This window comes from Peromyscus eremicus, chromosome 7 (genome assembly GCF_949786415.1).
Source record: "Peromyscus eremicus chromosome 7, PerEre_H2_v1, whole genome shotgun sequence".
Classification (NCBI taxonomy): Eukaryota; Metazoa; Chordata; class Mammalia; order Rodentia; family Cricetidae; genus Peromyscus; species Peromyscus eremicus.
The window spans coordinates 100,964,525-100,991,243 of record NC_081422.1 but is presented as its reverse complement, the minus strand read 5'-3'; the positions used below and the strand labels follow the sequence as shown (position 1 = coordinate 100,991,243).

The following is a 26,719-nucleotide window of genomic DNA, read 5'->3' as shown; positions in this document are numbered from 1 at the left end:
AGTTGCTTCTTCACCTTATTATTATTATTATTATTATTTTTTGAAAGCTCCTGAAGTTGTCATCATTTTGGGTAGATCAGTGAGCTCCTGGCATCTGTCTGACTCTGCATTCTCCTAGAAGTGGAGTCACAGAGGCACAACTGCCTGGAAAGATGGCTTAGTGGTTAAGGCCACTGGCTGCTTTTTCAGAGGACCTGAGTTTGGTTCCCAGCACCCACATGGCAGCTCACAACTATCTGTAATTCCAGAATTCCAGTTCCTGTGGAATCTTTCACCTTCTCCTGGCTTCTGTGGGTACTGCATGCAAATGGTACACACACACACACACACACACACACACACACACACACACACACACGTACATAAAATAAAATGAAAAAAATCAGAATTCCTATATATTTTAAATATATCTTTAATTCCAGCACTCGGGAGGCAGAGGCAGGATGATCTGAATTGAAGTCTAGCCAGGGCTACATTGTGAAACCCCGTCTGAATTGAAGGCTAGCCAGGGCTACATTGTGAAACCCCATCTCTAAAAAAATAAAAGGATGCATTTCTTCAAATTTTGCATCAGGGCTTGTGCACTTTTTATGTTGCCCTATGACATCTTACGGAAGAGAATATTTAGTATTTTTTTAGGATCCACTTAGCAGAAAAATTTGAGAGGCCTTGGATGCATCTTTTTAGAATATTTATTCTCTTGGGTATTTTTAGGGGGGAGTTGGGGTGCTAGATGTTGAACTCAGGGCAAGTACTAACTAAGCTGTATCTTCAGCCTTTCATTTTATTCTTATCTATTTTACATGGCATATCAAGATACTGGAGTTCTGTAATTGAACCTAGACACAGAATGCTTAGTCCCTTCTAGAAGCTGTCTCATAGCCAAAAAAGCCACTTTGGCCAGAGATTGAAGAAGCACTTCGCCTTAGACTACTGAGTAGGGAACGCTGGTCTCCTCAGCCTCTGGGTTTCTGACCCTCTTCAGGGAGTTTGCATTTTGCTTTTCCTATGGCTCCCTTCTGTTTGTTCTCTTTGAAATTTGAAGTATCAAGTATGAAGTGTTCTAGGCAGAGAATCAAGGAAAGGCCTCAGGAATAAATTTGATTGAGAATCAGTAACAAAGAGACCTTTGTGGCTGGAGTATAGTGAGACAGTTACACATTAGAGAACAAAATAGTCTGGAATAAGATAGGCAAGGTGTTCTAGTTTGCTTTTCTGTTGCTGTGATAAAATACCGTGACCAAACACAACCAAAAGGGCAGAAAAGGGTTTATTTGGCTTACACTTCCGAGTCACAGTTCATCACTGAGGGAAGTCAGGTAGGCGCTTGATGGAGGACTGCTGGCTTTCTCCCAGGTTGTGTTTGCCTACTTTTCTTATACAGCCCAGGTGCACCTGCCTAGGGACGGGCCCACTCATATTAGTTAGTAATCAAGAAAATGTTCCAGCCAGGTGGTGGTGGTGCAGCCTTTAATCCCAGCACTTAAGAGGCAGAGACAGGCAGATAGATCTCTGTGAATTTGAAGCCAGCCTGGTCTACAAAGCGAGTTCCAGGACAGCCAGTGCTGCACAGAGAAACCCTGTCTTGAAAAACCAAAAAAGAAATAAATAATAAAATAAAACAGAAGAAAAAGAAAATGTCCTGCAGACATGTCCACAGGCCAGTCTAATGGAGGCAGTTCCTCAATTAGGCTCTCTCTTCCTAGGTGTATCAAGTTGGCAACTAAGATTAGCCATCACAGAGGAGCTAGAATCCTGAGTTAATTAATTTTACCCTCTGCCCCTTTGTGTGTGTGTGTGTGTGTGTGTGTGTGTGTGTGTGTGTGTGTGTACTTGTGCTACAGGTATGTGTGGAGGTCAGAGTCCTACTTGGAAGAATTGGTTCTCTCTGTGTGGTCAGGGATTGAACTCAGGTGGTCAGGTTTGGTAGGAAGCACCTTTGCTAGCTGAGCCGTCTTGCCGGCCCCCACAGTTTGTCTGGTCTCATGGGTTAGTGATTTCAGACTCTTAACTGAATTCTCACCGTGTCAGTAAATAGCAGCAGTTTACAGGAAAGGTCATGTTCTCCGAGGAACTGAGAGCAGAAAAAAATGCAGGGGTCTCCAGAGTTTTAATCGAAATCAGAATGAGTGGGTTTGGTTTTATAAAGAATTACGTGTAATTTCAGTACTAAGGAGGCTGAGATGCAAGAATCCTAAGGCCAGCCTAGCTAGATAGTGAGACCCTGCGAACTCCTAACTCCACCCTAGGGAGTTGGGGTAGGAAGAATTACACCTCAGAGGGCTGGAGATGGAACTCAGAGGTCAGGTGTTTGCCTAGTGTGCATGTGTGGAAGGTCCTGGGTTCAGACAAAGCCAAGTGCTGCTAGGGGATGGTGGTTCATATTCCAGAACTTGGGAGGCCGAGAAGGGAGGATTGGTGTGAGTTGGAAGCCAGCCTGGTCAATGCAGTGAGAGTCCGTTTTGAAAAACAGCAAACAGAAAAAGGGCTAAGTGTGAGCTCAGTAGGAGAATATTTTGCATGCACAAAGCCTTGGACTCAATCTCCAGTATTAGCACCCCCAAAAGTCCTCCACATAGGGCTGGAAAGTTGGCTTTGTGGTTGGGAGTACTTCTTACTCTTGCAGAGAACTGAGATTTGGTTCCCAGCACCCATGTGGCACCTTACAACTGCAACTGTCTGTAACTCCAGTTTCAGGTGGTCTGGTGCCCTTTTTTGACCATCTAGGGCAGCAGGCATGCACATAGTACACATAAATATGTACAAGCGGGATACTTACAAAATAAATCTAAACATTTATTGAAAAAAAAAAAAAGTTCCCCAAACAAAACTGTACCTGGAAGGAGAGATTACTGAAATCTCTGCTTTTTGTCACTAATGATTAATTTGTATTTTCGTGTATGTGTGTGTGTGTGTGTGTGTGTGTGTGTGTGTGTGTGTGTGTGTGTGTGATATCTGTGTACTGGGTGTCTTCCTCTACTGTTCTCTACCTTAAATTTTGAAGGTCTCTCACTGTATCCTGGAGCTCCTCATGGCTGCATTGGCTGGCTGGCAAGCTCCCAGGATTCACCTGTTACCTCCCTCTAACACAGTTGCAGGCATGCTCCTCTGTGTCCAGCTTTTTACCCAAGTGCTGGGAATCCAAACTCAGGTCCTCGTGCTTTCACAGCCGTTCCTTTACCCACGAGCCAACTTCCCAGCCCTGTTTTCTAGAATTTTAATATAAATAGAATCATGTAGTGAATTGCGTATTCTTTCTCCCAGTTTAACTTTTTCTCGGTTTAATTATTTTGAGATTCATATTTTTCTGGTTCTAGATGAAAGTGGCATGTTTTTAGTAACAAAAAGAGTTATCAGTTGGACCTGGCATTGTGATGCACACTTTTTTTTTTTTTTGGTTTTTCGAGACAGGGTTTCTCTGTGTAGCTTTGCGCCTTTCCTGGAACTCGCTTGGTAGCCCAGGCTGGCCTCGAACTCACAGAGATCCACCTGCCTCTGCCTCCCGAGTGCTGGGACTAAAGGCGTGCGCCACCACCGCCTGGCGTGATGCACACTTTTAATCCCAACACTCCAAGAGGCAGGCAGACCTCTGTGAGTTCAAGGCCAACCTGACATATTTAGTGAGTTCCAGGCCAGTCAGGGCTACATAGAGAGAACTTGTCTCAAAACAAACAAACAACTGCAGAAACATTGACTGGGAAGAGCCTTGGAGGGAAGTCAGGCAAGTGTTAATGTCCCTCTGTGACATTTCATTCCGTTAGTTTCAGCATTGTGTCCTCTATTGAGGGAAGTAGTAACATTCCCTCCCTCCCTCCCTCCCTCCCTCCCTCCCTCCCTTCCTCCCTCCCTTCTTCCTTCTCTTTTCTTTCTTGTTTCACTGTGTCCCCATGGCTGTCCTGGAACTCATTCTGTACATAAGGCTGTCCTCACAGGGATCCACTTATCTCTGCCTCCTGAGCACTGGGATTAAAGGCGTGTGCCAACTCCCGACTAACAGTAGTAGCATTTCTTTTTTTTTTTTTTTTTTTTTTTTTTGGTTTTTCGAGACAGGGTTTCTCTGTGTAGCTTTGCGCCTTTCCTGGGACTCACTTGGTAGCCCAGGCTGGCCTCGAACTCACAGAGATCCGCCTGCCTCTGCCTCCCGAGTGCTGGGATTAAAGGCGTGCGCCACCACCGCCCGGCGCATTTCTTAAATTACATATTCAAGCCAGATCTTTCTTGATTGTTGTGTAGTTAACCTACTATATAGATGTACTTCAATTTGTCTATACGCTTGGTTATCCCTTCCCCAAAGGGAATGTTTTTCAAAAGACAGATTTTCTGTAGCCCAGGCAGTCCTCTAAGTGACTGTGTAGTTAAGGTTGGCCTTGAACTCCTGAACTCTTGATCCTTCTGCCTAAGCTTCTGTAGTGCTACGATTATAGCATTGTGCCACCACACCTGGCTCCCCCCCCCCCCCCCCGAAATAAAGCTGCTGTAAATATCTGTGTTCAAGCTTCTGTGTGAACTTGGATTTTCATCTAGTTTAGATAATGGATTCTGAGCCAGAGATGTAGCTCAATACTTGCATAGCAATCCTGTAGTCCTGGGTTGGTTCCCTAGCACCAGCACCGCTCCCCCCCAAACACACACACAGTGGATTGATCTGTTACTGCTACTGACTATCCAAGTCATGGGAAAAACTGGAATAGAATAAAATTGAGACTAGAACCTGGTAGTGTTTTGTTAGAAACCATATTTTAATCATTAAACATTAATTGCATGTATTGGCAGGATTCACTGAGATGGTACCAAATGTGTACACCTTATACTGGCCATGCCCACTTTTCTTCATCGTACTTCTCTTGTCTCCTTTTGAGACAAGGTCTTGCTATGTGGCCCAGGTTGGCCTTAAACTCACTATGTAGTTCAAATTGACCTTGAACTCACTCTGAAGTCCATGTTGGCCTTGAACTTGAGATCTTTCCCTCTTAGCTTTCCAAGTACCAAATTCATCCTTCTATCCACTTTCTTTCTCTTGGCCTCAATTTTTGAAACTAAAATATAATTACATGATTTCATCCCTTCCCTTTTCTCCTTCCAACCCTTCCTACACACCCCGCCTTGGTGTCTTTGCAAATTCATGGCCTCTGTTTCTTCGTTGTTATATGTGTGTATATTAATGTAAGCATATATGAATGCATATTCCCAAATATATAAATATAACTTGCTCAGTCTGTATAATGTTACTTGTATGTGAATGTTTTTAGGGCTGACATTTGGTATTTGGTAACCAATTGGTGTGTTCTTCCCCAAGGAAAACTGTATTTTACTCAGCATTAGTTCTTTGTCTAGGATGGAGATTTCTCTGTTTCCTGTGTGCATGTCTTCTGGTGTCATCCTAGTTCAGGTCTCGATTAGGCAGCCGTATTGATAAGACTTCATAGGTATAGCTTTTCTGAGATTTCTAGGAGATGAAATCTCACAGCAAACTTCTTGTTCTTCTAGCTCTTATATTAATCTTTCTGCTCCCTCTTCCTCTATAATTTCTGAGCTTTAGGTGTAAGAATAGTGTTTTAGATGTATTAGTTGGAGTCGGGCACCACACATTCATTTATTCTCTGCATTTTTATTGGTTGTGGTTTTCTGTAATGATCTCCATCTGTTACAGGGAGACATTTCTTTGAGGGCTGAGATTTATACTTATCTTTGGGTATAAGGATACATATTTAGACTACAGTTAAGATTTTTGCTGGTTTGTAAAGTGACTATTGTAGGCTCCCTCTGAGATCCATGACCTTATACACCCTGGGTAGTTGGCTGGGTTTCTAGTACAGTTGGAATGGACAGTTTCCACTCTTGTACCTTAGGGATATAATGCCATGCTGATCTTTGTTTTAGTTCAAATATATGATAGGTGGGTCGGACTATTGCTGGGTAGGACTATTGGTTGCTTCTCTCCCCTGGAGGCTTGCATGGTGCCTTCAGGTGGCATAGAAGGTAGTCCCCAGGGAGGAGGGACTAAGCTAGGATCCTCTAGGCCTGTGTCTGAAGTCCATGGTGTCTTCAGCAATAGGGATTTGATTTCAGCCTCTGGGAGGCAGCCAAGAGGAACAGCAATAGCCTATGTTTTGGTAGTCTCTTGGATTATCCTGACCAACAACTCAATAGGGAACTTCTCATGCCTCATGTTGGGGATTGTGTTAATAGTCTATGACTCTTGTGGGGAGTATTGCCAGCCTAGATTGGAAAATTTCATTTCAACTTAAATCTGTCATACCTCTTACCTCTAGACTTTCTTTAAGATGAAGCATTACTGGCTGGGCTGGGTGGCATATGCCTTTAATTCCAGTACTCGGGAGACTGAGGCAGGTGGATCTCTGTGAGTTCAAGGCCAGCCTGGGCTACAAAGCAGAAGCCAGGACTGTTACACAGAGAAACACTGTCTCGAAAAACCACACACACAGAGACACAAAAGATGAAGCATTACCATTCAGAATAAGGTTATTCCTCTGCCATATATCTAATTGTGGCTACTGCCTAGTCTACAGATCACTATAGACTTTGTCAAATACAATAGTTGATATTAAGTTCTTGTTAGACAGATACCTAATATTTAGAGTCTGTGAGGATTCAAAGTTGCTTAGAAACCCCAGGGACTATCAATGCCTAAGGTGACGACAGATCTGGAAGGGAGCAGAGGCCACCAGGAAAGCAACATGATTTTAACAGCAGCAGAGAAAAGGGAACATTTGTTAGTCAGTCAGTAATATTTGCGGAGCCTCTGTTCTTTACTACCAATTAACATGGGCTTTGGGAATATAGAAGACAAAAATACACTTTTCCCCATGGGATTCTCATTCTGGTAAAGCAGACATTTATAATAAACACATAAATAATATGTCTGTTTTTTTAATTATTTGTTTTTTGAGACGTATAGCTCTGGCTGGCTTGGTACTTACTGTATAGCCCAGCTCATGGCAATGCTCTTGTCTCAGCCTCCAAAGTGCTGAGATTATAGTGTACATCACCATACCTGGTTTATAAATGGTATGTCAAAAGAGTTTAAGTGCTATAAAGAAACAGAGACTAGATAAAGTCTGAGTGAAATATGAGTGTGAGATCTGAACAGTTAGAGTTTTGCTAGGACATTGCCCAGTAGAAAGAGCATTCCAGTCAGATGGCAAGAGACACTGGAGAGTTTCTGCAGAGCAGCAACAAGATATGACTTCAGTTTTAAAAGATCCTCTGGCTTATAAGTAGAGAAATAGCTCCAAGGAGGAACCAAAGCAGAGGGACCAGTTACAAAGATGTCACAAAAATCCAGGCAGAACGTGATGATGGTGGTGTGCTAGAAGTGATACAAGTAGTTAGATTTTAGGTTTTTGGTTTTGTTTTTTTTTTTTTGTTTTTTTTTTGTTTGTTTGTTTGTTTTGCTTTTTGAGATAGGGTTTCTCTGTGTAGCTTTGCACCTTTCCCAAAACTCACTCTGTAGCCCAGGTTGGCCTTGAACTCACAGAGATCCAGCTGGCTCTGCCTCCCAAGTGCTGGGATTAAAGGCATGCGCTACCACCACCTGGCAGTATGTTTTTAAGATAGAGCAAATGATGTTTTCAAGATTTGTTAATCTGTATTTATTTTATATGTATTATATCTATGCACCATGTGCATGCCTGATGCCCTAGGAGGCCAGAAGAGGGCATCAGATCCCCCAGCACCAGAGCCAGACTACTGTGAGCAGCAGCCACATGGATGCTGGGATTCAGACACAGGACTAAGAGCAGCCAGGGCTCTTAATCTCTGAGCCCCGTTCCCCCTCCAATGGTTGTAGATTTTGTGCAAGAGGTTAAGATGAATTCCAAAATTTTGAAAAACCACTGGAAGATTGCATGTGTGGTCTTTGGAAAGTTTGTGGTGGGGTGGGGGCAGAAACAGATGAGGGCACCAAGGAGTTTAGTTGTATAAAAATTCAATTTTAAGGCTTGTACCTCTGAGTTGAGATGTCTGGGAAGCAGTTATATGGTTGAAGTTGAGGGGTTTCTAGAGTAGAGATTAAAGCGTGAGTTATAGCTGGGTTTAAGTTGCAAGTCAAGATGAGTTCATCTGATGAATAAGAGAAACAGTGTGAAAAACCAAGCTTTGGCACATCAATGTTTAGAGGAAGCTAGAGAAAAAACAGCAGGAAGAAATGACTACTAAGGTAAAGGGATCCAGAGGAAAAGTGTTGGGGAAGCCAGATAACAAAGCATTTCAAAGAAGAGAGTCTGTAGCCAGCATCAAATACCCTAGAGCTGGAGTTACACACAGTTATAAGCCACTGTGTGAGTGCTAGGAATTGAACCGCAGTCCTCTGGAAGAGCAGCCAGTTCTGTTAACCACCAGGTCATCTCTCCAGCTCCCCTTCTCTGCTTTTAAAGATAGGGTCTTACTTGGTAGCCTTGCCAGCTCACTGTGTAGCTAGCCATCCTAAGCTGGCCTTGAACAGTCCTCTTGCTTTGATTTTCCAAGTGCTGAGATTATCCTTAATGCCTTGATAAACAGTTTCAGGGCAGTGATAGATGCTTAAATAACAGGTGGATAGGAATTGGAGACCCTCTAAACAACTCTATGTCTGTGTCTCTGTGTGTTATTGAGGATTGAATCTAGGGCATCTTTGATGCTAGGCAAGAGCTCTACCACTGAGCTACATCTCTAGCATTTTTCTTACTTTTAAAAAAGTAAGCCGGGCGGTGGTGGCACACGCCTTTAATCCCAGCACTTGGGAGGCAGAGCCAGGCGGATCTCTGTGAGTTTGAGGCCAGCCTGGTCTACTGAGCGAGATCCAGGAAAGGCGCAAAGCTACGCAGAGAAACCCTGTCTCGAAACAAACAAACAAACAAACAAACAAAAAGTAAGTGATTTTTCTTTCTTCTTTTTTTTTTTTTTAACCCTGCGGCAAGATCTCACTAAGTTACCCAAGCCGGCCTTGAACTTTGAAAACTCCTCTCTTAGCTTCCTTGAATAACTAGGATTACAGGCCTATGCTACAAGTCCCAACTAAGAGTAGATAGCTGGGAACTTTTGCTAGATAAAGGCACAAATAAACAAGTCAATAGTGAAGGGAGAGTTATGATCAACAGATTTTTTTTTTCTGGTTTGATGTTTTATTTACTTATATTATTATTAGTGCTTAAATTGGCCTGAAACTCCCTGCCTCTGTAGTGCTAGGGAAGTGTATGGGCCACCATTCCCAACAAGGAAGGGCAGTTTGATTTTGTTTTTATCTTTCTCAGTTAGTTAAGTTGTATCCTTTAGCATTATGACAATAAAAATGATCAGGGAGGGAGAGAAACTGATGATGCAGGAAAGACTGGGACAGTCTGTGCTGCCTTGATCCAGGCTGTGGCTATGGCCTTGAATTACCTTCACTGTAGAATGCAGATGCTGAATAGTAGACAGGAACATGCCTCAGGGCAAGACAATCATGTTCTAAACTCTGTGATCTTGGGCAAGTCCTTGATGAACCTTTTAGTTCCGGACCACAAAATGAAAACTCTGGAACCCAAACTCCAGGTCTTTTATTCTGTTCTTGTGTACGTAGATAGGGAAGGATGGGCATTGTTTTAGGAAGAAAAGTACAAAAAAAGTCGATGTCGTTGACTATGGGGAAGCAGTCAGGCCCTGTGACCAAATGGAAGGTGTCATCATCTTCCTTATTGCATTTCAGCCAGCTGAGTTTCAGCATATTGGTGTCTCTGAGATGGTCAGTAGCATTCCTTAAATTATAGTGTCTATTTTTGTTTGTTTGTAGTAGGATCTCTGTGTAGCTCTGGCTGGTCTGGAACTATCTATGAAGATCAAGCTGGCCTTGAACCTAGGGTGCCTCAGGAGTGTTGGAGTTAAAGGAATGCATAACCACTGCCAGCTAAATTACAGTTTCAGACCAGGTCTCTCCTGAGTTTATTGGTTACCCTTCTTCCCACACACTAGGAAGCTGTACCACTTTTTCTTGGGAATGCTTGACTATTTATTGTTGGACTGATTTTTCAGAATAGCATTAGTCATAACTTCTCAGCCTTTTGGCTAAGATCAAATGTCAAATAGCAAAAGTCAGAATTCATGGCAGCCTCCCTGTTTGAGATGAAGCAGTGCCAATTTAGATACCAGTTCCTGTCCTCCCTTTCTCTGCCAGGCTGGAGACACAAAGTGGCAGAGTGTTTGGGCATGTCAGGGGCAAAAGATTGTTTTCCAAAGTTGCATCAGAAAAGCATGCCAGACATTGACCCCATTGTTTAGTATGACTTAGTAGGACCTTTAACACTCTTTCCCAATAATTAGGGAGGGGAAGCTTTAGATTGTGAGTTGTATTTGCATTTCTCAAATTATATAAGATGTTGAGCTCTTTATTTCATGACCATTTTGACTTTTGAGAACTTTCCTTCAAATTTCCTATTGATTTGTAGAAATTCTTTATATGTACGTACAAGTCTTTTCTTTATACATAATATAGATATTCTCTACCACTTGATTTCCCACCACATCTTCCTCCCCACTCCCCCCCCCCCCCCCCCGCTTTTTTTTCCTATTTTCCTTTCTTTTGCTTTTTTGGTTTTTTGAGACAGGGTTTCTCTGTGTAGCTTTGCGCCTTATTCTTCTTTTTAAAGGTAGGGTTTCATTGACCCAGGCTGGCCTAAAACTCAGTATGGAACAGAGAGGTTGGCCTTGATCTCCTGACCCTCCTGTGCCCTCTGTGCCCCCTAAGTGCTGGGACTCCAGGCATATGCTACCAGTCCTGGCATCTGTTTTTTGATTTTTTTTTTTTTTTGAGACAGCCTTGCTGTGTAGCCCAAGGTAGCAGCTACTGCTGTTCCTTTTCCTCCTCCCTGCCCTTTTTCTTCTCCTCCTCTTTAGATAGAGTTCCATGTAGCTGAGGCTGGCCTTGAACTAGCAGAAGATGATTGTCTTTGTTACTCTTCTATTGTGAAGAGTTGTGAAGAGATGCAATGGGCAAGGCAACTTTTCAAAATGGAAGCATTTCCCTGGGGCTTGCTTACAGTTTCAGAGGTTCATTATCACCATGGCAGGAAGCATGGCAGCAGGCCTGGCAGGCATGGTTGGGAGAGTTTACAGCCTGATCCTCAGGCAGCCAAGCAGAGAGGGACTGGGCCTGGTATGGGCTTTTGAAGCCTCAAAGCCTACCTCTAGTGACACACTTCCTCCAAAAAAGTCATGTTTGCTTAAAAAGGCCACACCTCCTAATCCTTCCCAAACAGTTCCACTAACTGGGAACCAAACATTCAAACACCTGAGTCTATAGGGTCCATTCTCATTCAAATCACCAAAATGACCTTGAACTCTCCTAAACCTTCAGCCACTTCCCAAATACTGGGGTAACAGGCCTGTACCTAAGTCTTCACTTTCTTTTTAATATGGCCAGTCTGAAAGTGCTTCTCCTGTCTTTCTCTGATTAAAATTTAACTCTGTAACTCTTTGGATTAACAGAGTCAACATTTAGGAATTTAATAAAATGGAATAGTTGAAAAAGCTCATGATAATAATGAGTTTATCATTTTGTCAAGCCATAACTTCAAATGTTGCTCTCCTTAGGCTAGGGTATGGAGGCTAATTCTTTAGTTTTGCCTTACATAGCATCTCCTTTTCAATCTGCCTTATTTTCTGTTCCTAAATCAGAAATTCTTAGCATGATTAAGGATGTGAAAGAATCATTTAAACTTTTTAATTACATCTGAATGTTTTTCATAGAAGAATTTTCACCTAGTACTGTATACTAGTACTGTAATCTGGAAGTTTTGCAGAGTTATTTTCCTCTCACTGACCTCCTTTGCTTTCCCAGCATAATGTCTGCTCTACCAGGTCATATGCTCATGGAACCCCAGGTTTTGTCTACTGCCTTTTCTGGACTACAAGTCCTTCTTCTGGGAGTTTTTGTGAGCGTTGTTGTGTAGTTTATAGCTTTGTGCTTCAATATGGTCACTAGCGGGAGGGGAAGTAAATGTGATTTCTGTTGGCTCTTTCACCTTCCCTTCAGGTTACTAGTTGTGGTAGTTTGAATGTGACTGGCCCCATAATTTCACAGTGAGTGGCACTGTTAGGTGTGGCTCTGTTGGAGGAAGTTTGTCACTGTGGGGACAGGCTTTGAGGTTTCTGTGCTCAGGATAGGAAACGACAGACCACCCAGTGTCTCAGTCAACTTCCTGTTGCCTGCAAGATGTCTGCTGGCATGCCGCCATGCTCTCCACCATGATGATAATGGACTGAACCTCTGAAACTGTAAACAAGCCCCTGATTAAATGTTTTCCTTTATAAGAGTTGCCGTAGTCATGGTGTCTGTTCATAACAATAGAAACCCTAAGACACTAACATAGGCAGATGTGTGTGCGCATCTATATCTATATCTATATCTATATCTATATCTATATCTATATCTATCTATCTATCTATCTATCTATCTATCTATCTTAGATATATCTTAGTCAGTGTTCTATTGCTGTGAAGAGACACCAAAACCAAGGCAACTCTTAGAAAAGAAAGCATTTAATTGGGGCTTGCTCACAGTTTCAGAGCTTAGTTCATTATCATTGTGGCAGGGAGGATGATAGCAAGCATGGCTGTAGTGAAGTAGCTGAGAGCTTTAAATCCGCAGGCAGGCAGGCTCAAAGCCCTATTCAATGATAACACCTCCTCCTCCCACAAGACCACACCTCCTCCAACAAGGCTGCATCTTTTAATCCTTTCAAACAGTTCCACTCTCTGCTGACTAAGCATTTAAGTACATGTGTCTGTGGGGGCCATTCTTATTCAAACTCCCACATCTTCCATTTTTTCCCCTCAATGGTTAGATTGTTCATACTTGTGGAAGTAATCAAGAAAATATTCTACCATCTTTGTCTTCCTATTCAGATCCCTAACCCATTCCTTTCTACCAATCTTTACCAAAGAGACAAAGGCCCTTAGGGGTAAAATTTGCTGAGGTGGTACTGTACTCTTGAGGACAGAGTAACCATCCTGTTGTCACTATGTCAGCAGGTTAGCTTCGGGTCACTCAGCAGCAGGTGCCTCTCTCGGTTTTGAATGAGTGGATGCCCTTTTAGGGGTGACCTGGTACTGCAGTGTTCTCGGTTCTGAATGAGTGGATGCCCTTTTAGGGGTGACCTGGTACTGCAGTGTTCTCTGGGCTGTGGAGTTTCATTTTTTCCATGTGTGATGAGGGTTAGATGCGGGTTGTAGATGGAAAGGAGGACATCAAGGTAAATATGTAATCTTGTATTGGACTTTTTGGTTAAGGAGTGAAAATTAGTAGATCTTTTCTGTTTCTTTTGTGGAGGTTGTGGAATGGGTAGGGCACTTGGGACAGGGTCTCATAGCTCAGGTCGGTTCCCAACTGATGTACCTGATATTGGTCTTGAACTCCTGATCTTAATGAGTTTACCCCTCAAATACTGGGCTTACAGACATGTGTTCACCACCATGTTGTGCTCTCCTTCCCTCCCCTGTCTTTCTCTTTTAATTTTTTTCAATATTTATTAATTTTATATGCGTGAATGTTTTACCTGGATGTATGTGTGTATACCATAAGCGTGGCTGGTGTTTACAGAGGTCAGAAGGGAGCATCCCATCTTCTGGAACTGGAGTTATATGGATGGTTGTGAGCCACCATGTGGGTGCTGGGAACTGAACCTAGTTCTTCTGCTAAAACAAGCTGGGTGATGGTGGCTCACTCCTTTAATCCCAGCACTTGGGAGGCAGAGGTAGTCAAATCTCTGAGTTCAAGGCCAGCAAAGGGAGTTCCAAGACAGCCAGGGACACACAGAGAAACTCTGTCTCGAAAAACAAAAATCAAAACAAAAAAATTTTTTAAGATAGGGTCTTAGTTTTGTAGCCCTGGCTGGTCTGGAACTGTCTATGTAGACCAGACTGACCTTGAACTCACAAAGACCTACCTGCCTTTGCTTCCTGAGTGTGGGAATTAGGTGTATCACTGTGGCTGCTGCTGCTGCTAGACTAATTTTTATTTATTTGTTTTTAAAATTTTATATTTAGTTCATCAATAATTATTTCAGTTATTCTTGTTACGACATAAAAATTTTTTTTGCTTTCTTTGTAAGATTTGGCTGTAGATGGGGAAGAATTTCTCTCTATATTTAATTGCAACATCAAATATTTTACTACTTTTTTTCAAATAACTCCTAGTAGTATTTAAAGAGTGGCAACAAATGTCTACAAAGGAGCTAAATGTATGTATCATGATTATGAACATTGCTCTAACTTCTGGAAAACATGGAGTTCAACAGTAGATTACAGTAGATGAGCATAGTAGATATTACATGGTGAATTTACTTTTTACATCTGTAAAGGTTTTAATGGTCTTGTTGGTTGGTTTGAGAATTTCATGTGTGGGCGTTTATCTACATCACTCCACCTCTTCCCTCCCCCCAAGCTCCTGCAGTGCCTTCCCCTGAAGTCCTGATCTCTTCCTTAATTATTGTTGCATGTGTAACCTATTGGTCTATTTAGCTTTGCTTGTATACACATGTATCCAAGGTTGACCACTCAGGAGTGGACATCCTGTGTGGGAGTTTGGCCCTGGAGGCATCTCATTCTCCCCTCTCAGTAGCTAATGAATACTTGTAGCTCTTCTCATCTAAGGTTAGAACCATGTGAAATTTTCCTGTCTGCATTGGCATGTCAGTTAGTGTTGTCATGATGCTGAGCTTCTTCTGGCCACCGTATTGTTCGAGTTCATGGATGTATTCTCCCTGTCATGTCTAGGAGACACCACATATCAACACACACCCTGGGCCTCTGGCTTGTACAGTCTTTCTCCTCCTTTCCCGATGTTTTCCCTGAGCCGTAGGGCTAGAGGTTGCATTGCAGATGTGTCAGTTGGAATTGAGCACCCCATACTCTGTATTTTAACCAGTTGTGGATCTCCATAATAGTCTCCATGTATTGCAAATAGATGCTTTTGTGATGATAAATGAGATTCGAGACAGGGTTTCTCTGTGTAACCCTGGCTGCCATGGAACTTGTTCTGTAGACCAGGCAGGCCTCAAACTCAGAGATCCGCCTTCCTCTACCTCTACCTCTTGGGAGTAAAGGCGTGGGCCACCACTGCTGGCCTAATTTTGTTTTGTTTTGAGACAGGATTTCTCTATCTAACCCAGGCTGTCCAGGAATTCGCTCTGTAGACCAGAGTGGCCTAGAACTCAGAGATCCACCTGCCTCTGCCTCCCGAGACTGGGACTAAAGGTGCATGCTACCACCTTTAGCTACTCTTATCTGTGGGTATAAGGATAGAAGATATATAGAAAATAGAAAGTCTATTCGTTTAGGAAAGTGATAGTACTAGGTTCTCCTTTAGTGTCTATGACTTTTCCATGACTGCTGTAGCATGAATTCCGTCCTGTTGAATGGGCCTTAAGTTCAATTAGCTGTTGGTTACCCCTAAGATAAAAGTGCCACTATTGCATCATTGTGGCTGTCATGCTAGTCGTCATTGTTGTGGGTTGTAGGCTTTTGCAGCTGGGCAAGATGATAGCTTGACCCTTCGCCTTGGCAGCTTGCAGAGCCCCGTCCAGTGCTATACTTCTCAGGGAGGAAGCTTCCAGGTTATTTCCAGCTCAACTCCTCTAAAGCATGTGGTCTCTTCAGCAGTAGAGCCTTACCTTCAAATTCTGGGAGCCATCCAAGGGCCTGACAACAACTTGAGAGGAGTTTTCTCATGTGTGGTACTGGGAGTTTTACTAGATAGTCAGTGGCTCTTGGGGTGAAGATTACCACTCCGTGTTTTAGTGACTTCTTTAAACTGCATATCTATGTATATACATACATACATACATATATGTAATTTTGTGTAGACTTAAAACATTATTCCTGATGTCTTTTCAAACATCTTTAGTCTTATTTATCTTATCATGCTCCCTCTCCTTCTCTGTTGCCCTCCCTCACCCCTCCTCAATTAAAGCTCATTTTTATTTTCATTTGTGTCTGTGTGGGTATATGCCACACATGTGCAGGTGCTCTTGGAGGCCAGAGGAGTTCAAGTGGTTATGAGTGCTTTAGAGGGTGCTGGCAAACAGACTCATAGCCTCGGGAAAAGCAGAATGCACTCTTAAACAGCGAGCCATCTCTCCAACCCCATTTCAGATCTTGTTTTTAAAGATATGTTTAATTTAGAATCTGCTAATGCTATGTAATATAAATGTCATAAAGATTTCTTTTTCTTCCTGGAGAATAACCATGGCAGAATTTTGGTCTTTTTTAACCTGTTTTGAAGGTGAACCATATTTTGGTTTATATGAATAAAAATTCATGCAGGACCTAACTTACTTAGGCCTATTTGCCGATATACTGGCTTGCCCTCAGACCAGTCAGGTTTCTGCTCTGTGGCAGGCATTTGTTTGGGGCATTATATGTATAATGGAAAATGAGCTGTGAAGTCTCTGTTTTGAGGGAATATTCTAGAAGAGACGATAGATGACAAGTGTTCAGTTACATTACTAAAGTAACTTCATGGGCTCTCAAGATGGCTCATCAGGTGATCTAGTTTGCTTTCTGTTGCTGTGATAAAACATTGGCCAAAACTAACTTGAGAGGAAAAGTATTTATTCCATCTTACACTTCCTGACCTCAGATCTATCAGTGAGAGGAGTCGGGGCAGGACTTGCAGGCCAGAATCTAGAGTCAAGAACTAAAGCAGAAACTGGAGGAACACTGCTCACTGGCTGGCTCCTCAGCTACAACTCAGGCAGTCTTGCCCAGAGATGGTACCACCCACAGCAATCATCAGTCGAGAAAAGGCCTACCTGATCTAGGCAGTCCCCCAATTGAGACTGCCTCAGATAATTTTGGGGTGTGTTGACAGCTGAATTTGTCTAGGAGACTAGGTTAAGGGGCTTACTACTAAGCCTAACTACCTCAATTTGATCCTTAGAACTCATGGTGGACAGAGAAAACTGACTCCCACAAATTCTCCTCTGACTTCCACATGCAATGATACCCACCCCCAAATAAATAAATGTACAAAATCCTTCTATATCCTGATAAGAATTATGTAGACAATAATGGATAGGACTGAACCCCAGCAGTGGGAAGAGCAGTCCATTTATTTTGCCAGGGTTGTTGGGGGAGCCTTGAAGAAGGCAGACAGTATTTGTAGAATCAACTCTTGTTTTTGGTTTTGCTCTTAAAATTGTATTTCACTCTGTTCCCCCCCACTACTACTTTATTATTTTCTTTTTTGAGAGAGGGTGCTATATAGCCCAAGGTGGTCTCAGACTCTCTTTGTAACCAAGAGTGACCTTGAACTTCTGATCCCCTTGCCTTCACCTGGGTGCTGGGAGTGCAGGCCTGTGCTACCATGTCCTCTATACTTGTTTTAATTTTTAAAAGAAATTTGTGTTTTCATTCTTTGTCTTTTTGTTCCCTCCCTCCCTCCCTCCCTCCCTCCCTCCCTCCCTCCCTCCCTCCCTCCCTCCAGCAGGGTTTCATGTAGCTCAGGCTGGCTTGAACTTAGTATGTAGTCTAGGATGACCTTTGAACTTCTGATCCTCCTGCCTCCATCTCCTGAGTGTGGGATTACAGGTGTGAGCCACTACACATGATTTATGGAGTCCTAGAAATTGAACCCAGGGCTTTATGCATCCCAAGTAAGCACTTTACCAACTGAGTGCCAACTCCACCTCCATCTTTTTTTTTTTAGCTTTGAGACAGGTATCACTATAAACCTGCTGGTCTGGAACCCCATATGTAGACTAGATTGGCTTTGAACTTTCAATGATCTTCCTGCTTCCTAAGTAGAGATTATAGGCAGGTACCCAGTTCTCACCCTAATTTTTTTTGTTTTGTTTTGTTTTTAAAGACAGAGTCTTACTATGTAGCCTTGAACTCATAGAGATCCTCCTGCCTCTGCCTCCTCTTTGTAACAAGGGGTGACCTTGAACTGTTCCTCCTGCCTCCACCTCCTGGGTACTGGATTGAAGGTGTGTGCCATCACATCGAACCTCTTTTATTCTATTCTGTTCTTCCCCTCCTTCCCTCCCTCTCTTCCTCCTTCCTTCCCTCCCTCCCTTTCTTCCTTTTGAGACAGCATTTCTCTGTGTAGCCTTGGCTGTCCTGAACACACTCTGTAGCCCAGGCTGGCCAGAGACACACCTCTCCTTGCCTCCCAAGTACTAGGCTTAAATGCACGTGCCACCACAGCCTGCCTTCTTTTATCCTTTTTAAAAATCTCTCTTATTTATTTGTGTGTTTGTAGCGGAGGCTGGCCTTAAACTGAAATCACCCCCAAAGCCAAGTGTTTTAAAACATTTATTATTTTTCTTGGTTTCTGAGGTTTCAGGAAGGGCCTGGCTGGCTGGCTAACATTCTAGACTATTAAAGCTCACTTTGCATCTGGGGCTAACAATCTTTTGTCTCTACCTCTAGTGTTGGATTACAGGCATTTGTCACTGTGCACTAACCCCAATTTTTTGTGATGCTATTTCATTATGTTCAAAGATTGCCTTGAATTTCTAGGCTGAGATGGTTCTCCTGTCTCCTTGTGAATTTGATTAAGGATTTGACTAGGTTTAGTGGTTTACTCTAAAAATCCCAGAATTTGGAAGCAGAAGCAAGAGAATACCTTGAGTTCAGGGCCAGCCTGGTCTACAGAGAGAGGCTCACTCTCAAATAACAACAAAAAGGGCTTTGTGTAACTGTAGCACACAGTTCTACGTTATTTTCCTCAGAAGATTGATTGTTCATTCTAATTTGAGCAAGCAGTTCAGTCACTAATTGATCACCGTAGTTTGAGAACCTTTGAGTTTAGACTTTAAAAGTTTCATTAGGGAGGGACTAGTCTAGGATTTACTCCAGAGTAGCTATTCCTACTGCTTTCCTGTTGTCTCAGCTGGTGGGACAGGTGTTAATGAGATCTGGCAGATCTGGAGCTCCCAAATTCCACTGCGGGGCACACCCCCCCCACCCCACCCCCCCGTTAAAATGTGTGTTTCTTCTGCCGTCTGTTGCTCCTGTCTGCTAAGTCCATGTCCATGGTGCTGTGTGCAGGCAGGTACAGAGGCAAGTCTTGATGCAGTCGTACGCTCATGGGCTCCTTTACTTGGACTCCCAGCTTTCTGTGCTGCAGTAGGAAACTGTCCCCTAGTGGTGAGGAGTCCAGCTCCCTGTGAGCTTCCTGAGGCTTATGGTCTCCAATGCCTGACTGGTCTCTATAACCCAGGTGTAAGTCTGTGTATTTGGTGTTTGTATGTGGGAGGTGTGTGCACCTGTGTAGAGGTCTGGGGACAGGTTGTGGGAGGTGTGTGCACCTGTGTAGAGGTCTGGGGACAGGTTGTAGGAGGTGTGTGCACCTGTGTAGAGGTCTGGGGACAGGTTGTAGGAGGTGTGTGCACCTGTGTAGAGGTCTGGGGACAGGTTGTGGGAGGTGTGTGCACCTGTGTAGAGGTCTGGGGACAGGTTGTGGGAGGTGTATGCACCTGTGTAGAGGTCTGGGGACAGGTTGTGGGAGGTGTGTGCACCTGTGTAGAGGTCTGGGGACAGGTTGTGGGAGGTGTGTGCACCTGTGTAGAGGTCTTGGGACAGGTTGTGGGAGGTGTGTGCACCTGTGTAGAGGTCTGGGGACAGGTTGTGGGAGGTGTGTGCACCTGTGTAGAGGTCTGGGGACAGGTGGTAGGAGGTGTGTGCCACCTGTGTAGAGGTCTGGGGACAGGTTGTAGGAGGTGTGTGCACCTGTGTAGAGGTCTGGGGACAGGTTGTAGGAGGTGTGTGCACCTGTGTAGAGGTCTGGGGACAGGTGGTAGGAGGTGTGTGCACCTGTGTAGAGGTCTGGGGACAGGTGGTAGGAGGTGTGTGCCACCTGTGTAGAGGTCTGGGGACAGGTTGTAGGAGATGTGTGCACCTGTGTAGAGCTCTGGGGACAGGTTGTAGGAGGTGTATGCCACCTGTGTAGAGGTCTGGGGACAGGTTGTAGGAGGTGTATGCCACCTGTGTAGAGGTCTGGGGACAGGTTGTGGGAGGTGTGTGTACCTGTGTAGAGGTCTGGGGACAGGTTGTGGGAGGTGTGTGCACCTGTGTAGAGCTCTGGGGACAAGTTGTAGGAGGTGCTTTTGTCCTTCCATTGTGTGAGTCTGGGGACTGAGCTCAGCTCATCAGGCTTGGTGGCCTGTAAGCCATGTATGTCATCATGTGTAGTTCTCCACCCCCTCCATTCTGTTTTTCTTCTGATAAATTACATACCGCATAAACTTGACTCTCTTAACCATTTTAAATGTGTTTTTACAATATCTCAGTTCAGATTTGAGGCGTTATATATTAATAAAAATTTAATATATCTTTGGATAGTAGTATGTTAGAAAGCTTAATTTAAAAATTGCTGATTTAGTTGCTGACTTGAGTGCCATAAAAAAATATGGTTGAATGAGGTAAGTGTGGTGGTGCACACCTGTAATTCCAGCATTTAGGAGGCAGAGACAGGAGAATCAGGAGTTCAACATCATCCCATGTTACATAGTGAGATTTTTTTTTAAAAAAATGTAATGAATCATTTATCTTTAAACTTGTTATAGAATTTATAAAAGGTAAGGCCACCAGGTAAGGCTTAGGAGGAGTAGGTTTGATGGAATTTAGAGTTAAAGAAAATAGGAATTTTTTTTTAGTGTTCTGAAAATTTATTTTTATTCTTTAAAATTTCATACATGGATACAATGTATTTTGATCCTATTCACCCCTGCTCCTCCCTCTAATTCCTCCCAGATCTACACCATACCCCATGCTCTCCTAACTTTGTGTCCTTTTTATTTTAACCCTTCAAATCTTTTTTTTTTTTTTTTTTTTTTTTTTTTGAGACCAGGGTTTCTTTGTGTAGCTCTGTTTATCCTGGAACTCACTCTGTAGCCCAGGCTGGCCTTGAACTCACAGAGGTCTACTTGTCTCTGCCTCCCGAGTGCTGGGATTAAAGGCGTGCGCCACCACTGCCCAGTTTGACTCAGTTTTTATTGAGGTCTTTCTTTGTTAAACGTTCAGCTTCTTTCTTCTGCACGTGGATTTCTCAGCATTAATGATTGAATGACTGCCATTTCCTCATTGAGTAGTCTTGAACCCTTTGTAGAACGGCTCGGCCATGTCTTATGACAGGTTATTTTCCTTTATTTCATTAGTCTACATGTGTGCTTTATGCTGGTACCTCAGGGCTTGGCTATTGCGTCTTTGTACTAAGTTTTGAAATCAGAAAGCATGAATCTCCAACTTTGCCCCTTTTACAAATGTTTTTGCTTAATTTTTAAAGTAAAGTTTTATTGGACTATTTTCCCTTATTTGTTTACATGGGTTTTTTTGAGATGCAGTGATAAAGTTAAGAAGTATCTGTGATAGAGACCTTATTACTCGTAGGACCTAAAATAGTCACTGTCTGATTAACTACTGAAAATATTTGCAGATCCCTGAACATTAGAGCACCGCTGATTACTCAGTGGTAATGGACTGTGATAGGAATAAACAGATGGAGAAGGGAAAGTATATAAAGACACTCAGACTACTGTAGATGCAAGCGGAAAGTTAGGACATGCCCAGCAGCAGGAAAATGCCATTCTGTGATTTGCTTACAGCGTGCCATGCAAATGGCAACTGTGTGTTCTCTGTCAATGAAAGATTTATCTATGGGGCTAGTGAGACGGCTCAGTGCGCGAGTGTGCTTACTGTCAACTTGACAGCCAAGTTTGATTCCAGATCCCATGTGTTGGAAGAAGAGAGCCAACTCCCACAAGTTGTCCCCTGACCTCCACAGATATATACATGCTTGTGCATGAGTCTGTGAGCTCGCGTGCACACACACATACACACACACACACACACACACACGCTAAAAATTTAAAAAGAAATATTACCAGGTGTGGTGGTGAACACCTTTAATCCCAGTACTCAGGAGGCAGAGGCAGGCAGGTCTCTGTGAGTTTGAGGACAGCCTGGGCTATAGAGCGAGTTCTAGGTCAGCCAGGCTTTTAACCCTGTCTCGAAAAACAAAACAAAACAAAACAAAAAAAGAAATACTCATGTGCATCAGGCAGCCAACCCAACGCAAAAAGGTGTATACTCATTAATTACTATATGAAATATGCAAATGTATTAGCAATTGTAGGGAAATTGACACATAAGTTGTTTGAAGTTTAGTGATCATTTAATTTTATTTTTTCGTAAGACTTTATAATGGACACCTGCTTAAAGGTAAGCAACAGAGCACTTGTCTGGCATGCCTAAAGTCGTAGGCTCAACTGCTGGCACTGCAAAAGTTAAATGAAATAGATAGATAAAATTTAAAAATACATTATATTTTAAATTATGGAATTTGGAAGGATCGACAGTAAACACAGTGATAAGAAGAACTCTGCTTCCATCTCTGAGTAGCCAGCCACTCCAGCATTTATCTTCAAATCTTCCATCCTTAACATTATAACTTTTTCCCCCCTTTGACAAGGGCTGGCTATAGAATTCATCATGAGGACCAGATTGGCCTCAGACTTGGTACCATGCAAGCCTCCTGCTTCTGCCTTCCGCTGCTGGGATGACAGGCATGAACCACCATTCCTAGCTTTCAGATCTTTTTTTTTAATTGTAGCTCCTGGGGCTTGGGAGATGCCTTAGTAACTCTCTTGCAGGGGAACCTGAGTTTGTTCCCAGCACCCACATTAGGTGACTCGCTAGGGGAACTGACACTTCACTTCTGCAGGCCCCCACACGAATGTAGCACACCCTCATACAGATACACACATGTACAATAGTTCAAAGTAAAATAAAGAAAAGTTTGTCTTTCCTTATATTATGAAATATTTATATAATTTTCAGTTATCTTTAAAATTTATTTTAATGTTAATTCATTCATATTTCTACAAGGACTACATATAGTTGACGTACCTTTTACCTCTCTTTATTGATTTTATCTCCCTTTAAATATTTTTCCTCACAGTTTATTTCTAGAGGAAAAGGATTTACTGACTCTATAGTTTTATATAGTCTAGATTTCACTGATTGTACCCATGTGGTCTTGTTTAACTTAGTTCTTTGTCTTTTGTGATTTTTGTAAACACTGAATGAAATCTAAGTTGTGTTGAGATTAGGGTATAAAATTTTTTGGTGCACATAGTTCATAGAATGTGGTGTATGCATAATTTTTATTTGTTTGTTTCTTGAGGAAGGATCTGTGTAGTCCAGGATGTCTTCAGTTTCTCTGTCATCATCTTGCCTCAGCTTTTCAAGTGCTGGGATTACATGGTGTGTGTTCCCACACCAGGCCCTGGTATATGCATTTTACCACAGGACATTAGCAGAAACATGCTGCCACTTAGAGGCCACTGACCTCTCTAGTGCAGAAGAAGAAGCAGGTTAGCTGAAGGGTGGGCCCTGGAAGTATATGGATTTGTGCACTCACCGAATAAAGTGTGGTGTGTCTTGTTCTGCATAGGTTTGCCAGTGAAATTTGTAGTGGTGGTATTTATAACTCATTCCCAAGAAGCTTATGCAAGTGTTCTTTGTTTATATAACTTGTGATTGCTACTCATAGAAAGTTCAAGGGCATTCAGGTGAAGGAGAAAGTTCAGGGGTATTTGTGCCTAGGTCTGAACCTATGATTTGCCAGGGTGGTGATAGCCATTGACTTTTAAGCTATGCATATACATTTGTTATGTGACAGAGCATGGGGCTCTTTACCTTCTTGTTTGACTATAGTTCTCCCACAACTGACTGATCTTTTCAAAATTGCTATTACACTCAGCCCCCTGCTGGACAGTAGTAATAGGCTTCATAATTTGGAATGGATATTTGAAAGTAAATTTGTTTGTAATTCAGAAAGACTAGCAGTTTGTGCTCTCTCCTCCCAGAACAGCCCACCCTAGTAGAAGCATGCATGAGGCTAGAACAAGGAAATAACAACAGTTGGCAGCAAGTTCTCACTGCCCAGCAAGCAGATCAATTTCAGCCCCTGGGCTTGGCCTTGCAAACCTGCCCGCTGTGCTGACTCAGTCAGTCCTCTCTGCCTACTTTTTAACCTTGCTTCCAACTGTTCCTCCAAGTAGTTACTCAATAAATTTGCTTGTGAAATAGAAACAAAACATAGTAAGATTTGAAGAACACCAAAGGTCATTAACCAGGTTTGGGGTATAGCTCAGCCAGAAAACAACAAGGCCATTGTACAAGGAGGTCAGAGAACTAGCAAAAACACGAAGTTGAAGTGTCCCAGCTCAGCTGCAAGGATAGTAGGCCAAGCTGTTTCCATCTGCTCTACCCCAATACACAGCCTCTGGTGCTCTCGTGGCAGGGGTTACCCCTCCTCCTAGGGGATCTGCTGTCTAAGCAGCTGTTTATTTGGGGGGTGGGGGAGAGGCAGGATTGATGGCTCTGTCTTTTAGGAGATAAGAATTTAGGGCTGCAAGTTGGACAGATGTGAAAATGCTGTTTCATCTGTCTTTGAGAGGAAGGGTGCTGAAAGTTCTTTTGTTTGTTAGGTTTGTTTTTTCTTTTTTTCGAGACAGTGTCTCTCTATGTAGCTCTGGCTGTCCTGGCCACAATGTAGACCAGGCTGGCTTCGAACTCAGAGATCTGCCTGCCTCTGCCTCATGAGTGTTGGGATTAAAGTTATGCGCCACTATGCCCATCTGAAAGATATTTCTTTTAGAGGCAAACAATTGCCTGGCCTTTCTCTCCTGTGCTCTTTGAAATAGAGGACAGATTTGGGAGAGCAGCTAAAGGCTTGGTGTTCTACTTTGACTGCATTCCTCCTCTGAGATAATTCTGTTTATTGTTAAGATTTAAGATGGGAAACTGGTTTACTTTGAGATACAGTGTCATGGGTCCAAGGACACAGTTCCAAGCATGAAGGGACACATATATCCACATAAATCACATAAATCCAGCTTCCTAAACTGTTCTATGTAGAACAACAGGCCAGATTGACACAGTTCTCCTCTGTAAACTATTTCCATTCTGTTTCATTACTATCAGCAGGAGGTCAAGAATCAGTCTGAGAAACCGCCCACATAAGAGTCTTTTAAAACAAAACACAACATAACACAACTTATTTCAGGGCTGGAGAGAACACTTGCTGTTCTTACATTGAGCGTAGTTCAGTTCTTAGCACTCACATGGTGACTTATCCCTTCTTTAATATTCGATACATATTGCTGTGTTGTGTCTCAGTATTCATGAGCCATCTCTTAATAGAACCAATATCCTTTGAAGAGAAAGAGTCTTAAGACTATCTCTATACATCTAGTGCAGAGCTTGCCATTTGTAAATCCTCACTAAATGGCTGACAAGTTGAGCAAGTTACTACTCCAAGCACTGAAAGAGTAGTAAGTGTGAGCTGCCTCAAACTCCCAAATTCTGGGATTACAGGCATGCACTATCACACCCAGCACTCTGAGTGTTCTCAGGCCAGGAAGTCTCCTAACTCCTATTATATTGTTAAATGAATTGTTTTCATTTGTTATGTGCCCTGGTCAGGATTAGATCTAGGTGCACACAGTATCTAATCCTCATATAGCCCTGAGTATGAGTATCGCTGTCTTCTTTTTATAGGTATATCTATAGACATTCAGAGAGATATTGCCTTGGGTTATCTTCTAATATGTTGCTGGGTTGAAATTTGAACCTGGGGATGTCTGGCATCAAAATCTACCCACTCTCCCTCCACCTTCACCCCCAGTAAATCATTTCTTCCTCCCGGTTTTTTTCCAGACCCATCCCTGGAAGGCATGTGTGGCACTGAGCATGCCCAGTTGGGGGAAGATGGGCAGCGGCCGCCGCGGTGCACTTCAACTACCTCATCTCAGTCTGAGCCTTCAGAGCAGCTTAGGCACCAAGGCAAGATCCTAGCATCCGAAGACCCCAAAAAGAAGAGAGCTCAGAAGCCCTCTCATATGAGAAGAAACATACGGTGAGCTGTGATCTGTAAGGAGAATTGGAGGAAGTAGACCAGAAATAGCAGAAAAACTAATTTGGGCAAGAATGCCCTCTTTCCAGTAGAGAAAAGTGTCCAATATGAACCCTCATTAATAGTAAAGATGGCATATGTGGGCACGTGCCTGTAATACCAGCACTCGGAAGGCTGAGGTAAGAGAGCCGTGAGTTCCAGACCAGCATAGGTCACGTAAGGAGACACTGTCTCCAAACAACCACCACCACAAAAACCCAGTAATGAAGGTGAAGCTTGGACCCACTGTGTTGAACTGTACAGAATGTAGGGAAGATGTGGAGGGGCTTTGACCTTTGAGAGGACTTGGGGGGCAGCTCATTGATGGTAGGACCATCTGACTGGACTTTTCTTTCTTTATGTTTCCTGGGTCTCAAAACATGAACTTTAAAACAGATCAATAAACAGACAGCAGCAACATAAAACTCTGAGCAGAAGTGAGCTATTGTCTTCTTAGAATTCAATTTCAAATGGTAGGGGACTAACCAAGAGTGAGGCTTCTTCCTTGACCTAAAAGATAACCAAACATGAACTTTCTTAACTATCCAAATCCTCAACAACCCTTCCTTCTGCCAAATAACTTGTTCTACTAAAGGAGATAAATAGCATCCCCCTGCCTTTGTTACAGTTTTTTGTTGTTCTTCATTTGTTTGTTTGAGACAGGTTCTAACCCAGTAGCTCAGGCTGCCCTGACTGTGTAGCCTTGGCTTTGAACTTTTGGTAATCTTTGTACAGCAGCTTGTTAAGTGCTAGAATTACAAGTGTGAGCCATTATGCCTGGTA

At 42.9% G+C, this 26,719-nt stretch overlaps 1 protein-coding gene across 1 annotated transcript in view; it reads left to right on the top strand.

Moving 5' to 3' along the window:
- The window catches only part of LOC131915684 (uncharacterized), a 63,549-nt gene extending 37,655 nt beyond the window's left edge, over nt 1-25,894 (top strand). The window contains exon 4 of the mRNA XM_059269086.1: nt 25,702-25,894. Coding sequence (XP_059125069.1) covers nt 25,702-25,839 — 138 coding nt within the window. The 3' untranslated portion in view covers nt 25,840-25,894. The remainder of the gene's footprint in view (nt 1-25,701) is intronic.
- The last annotated feature ends 825 nt before the right edge of the window (nt 25,895-26,719 follow it).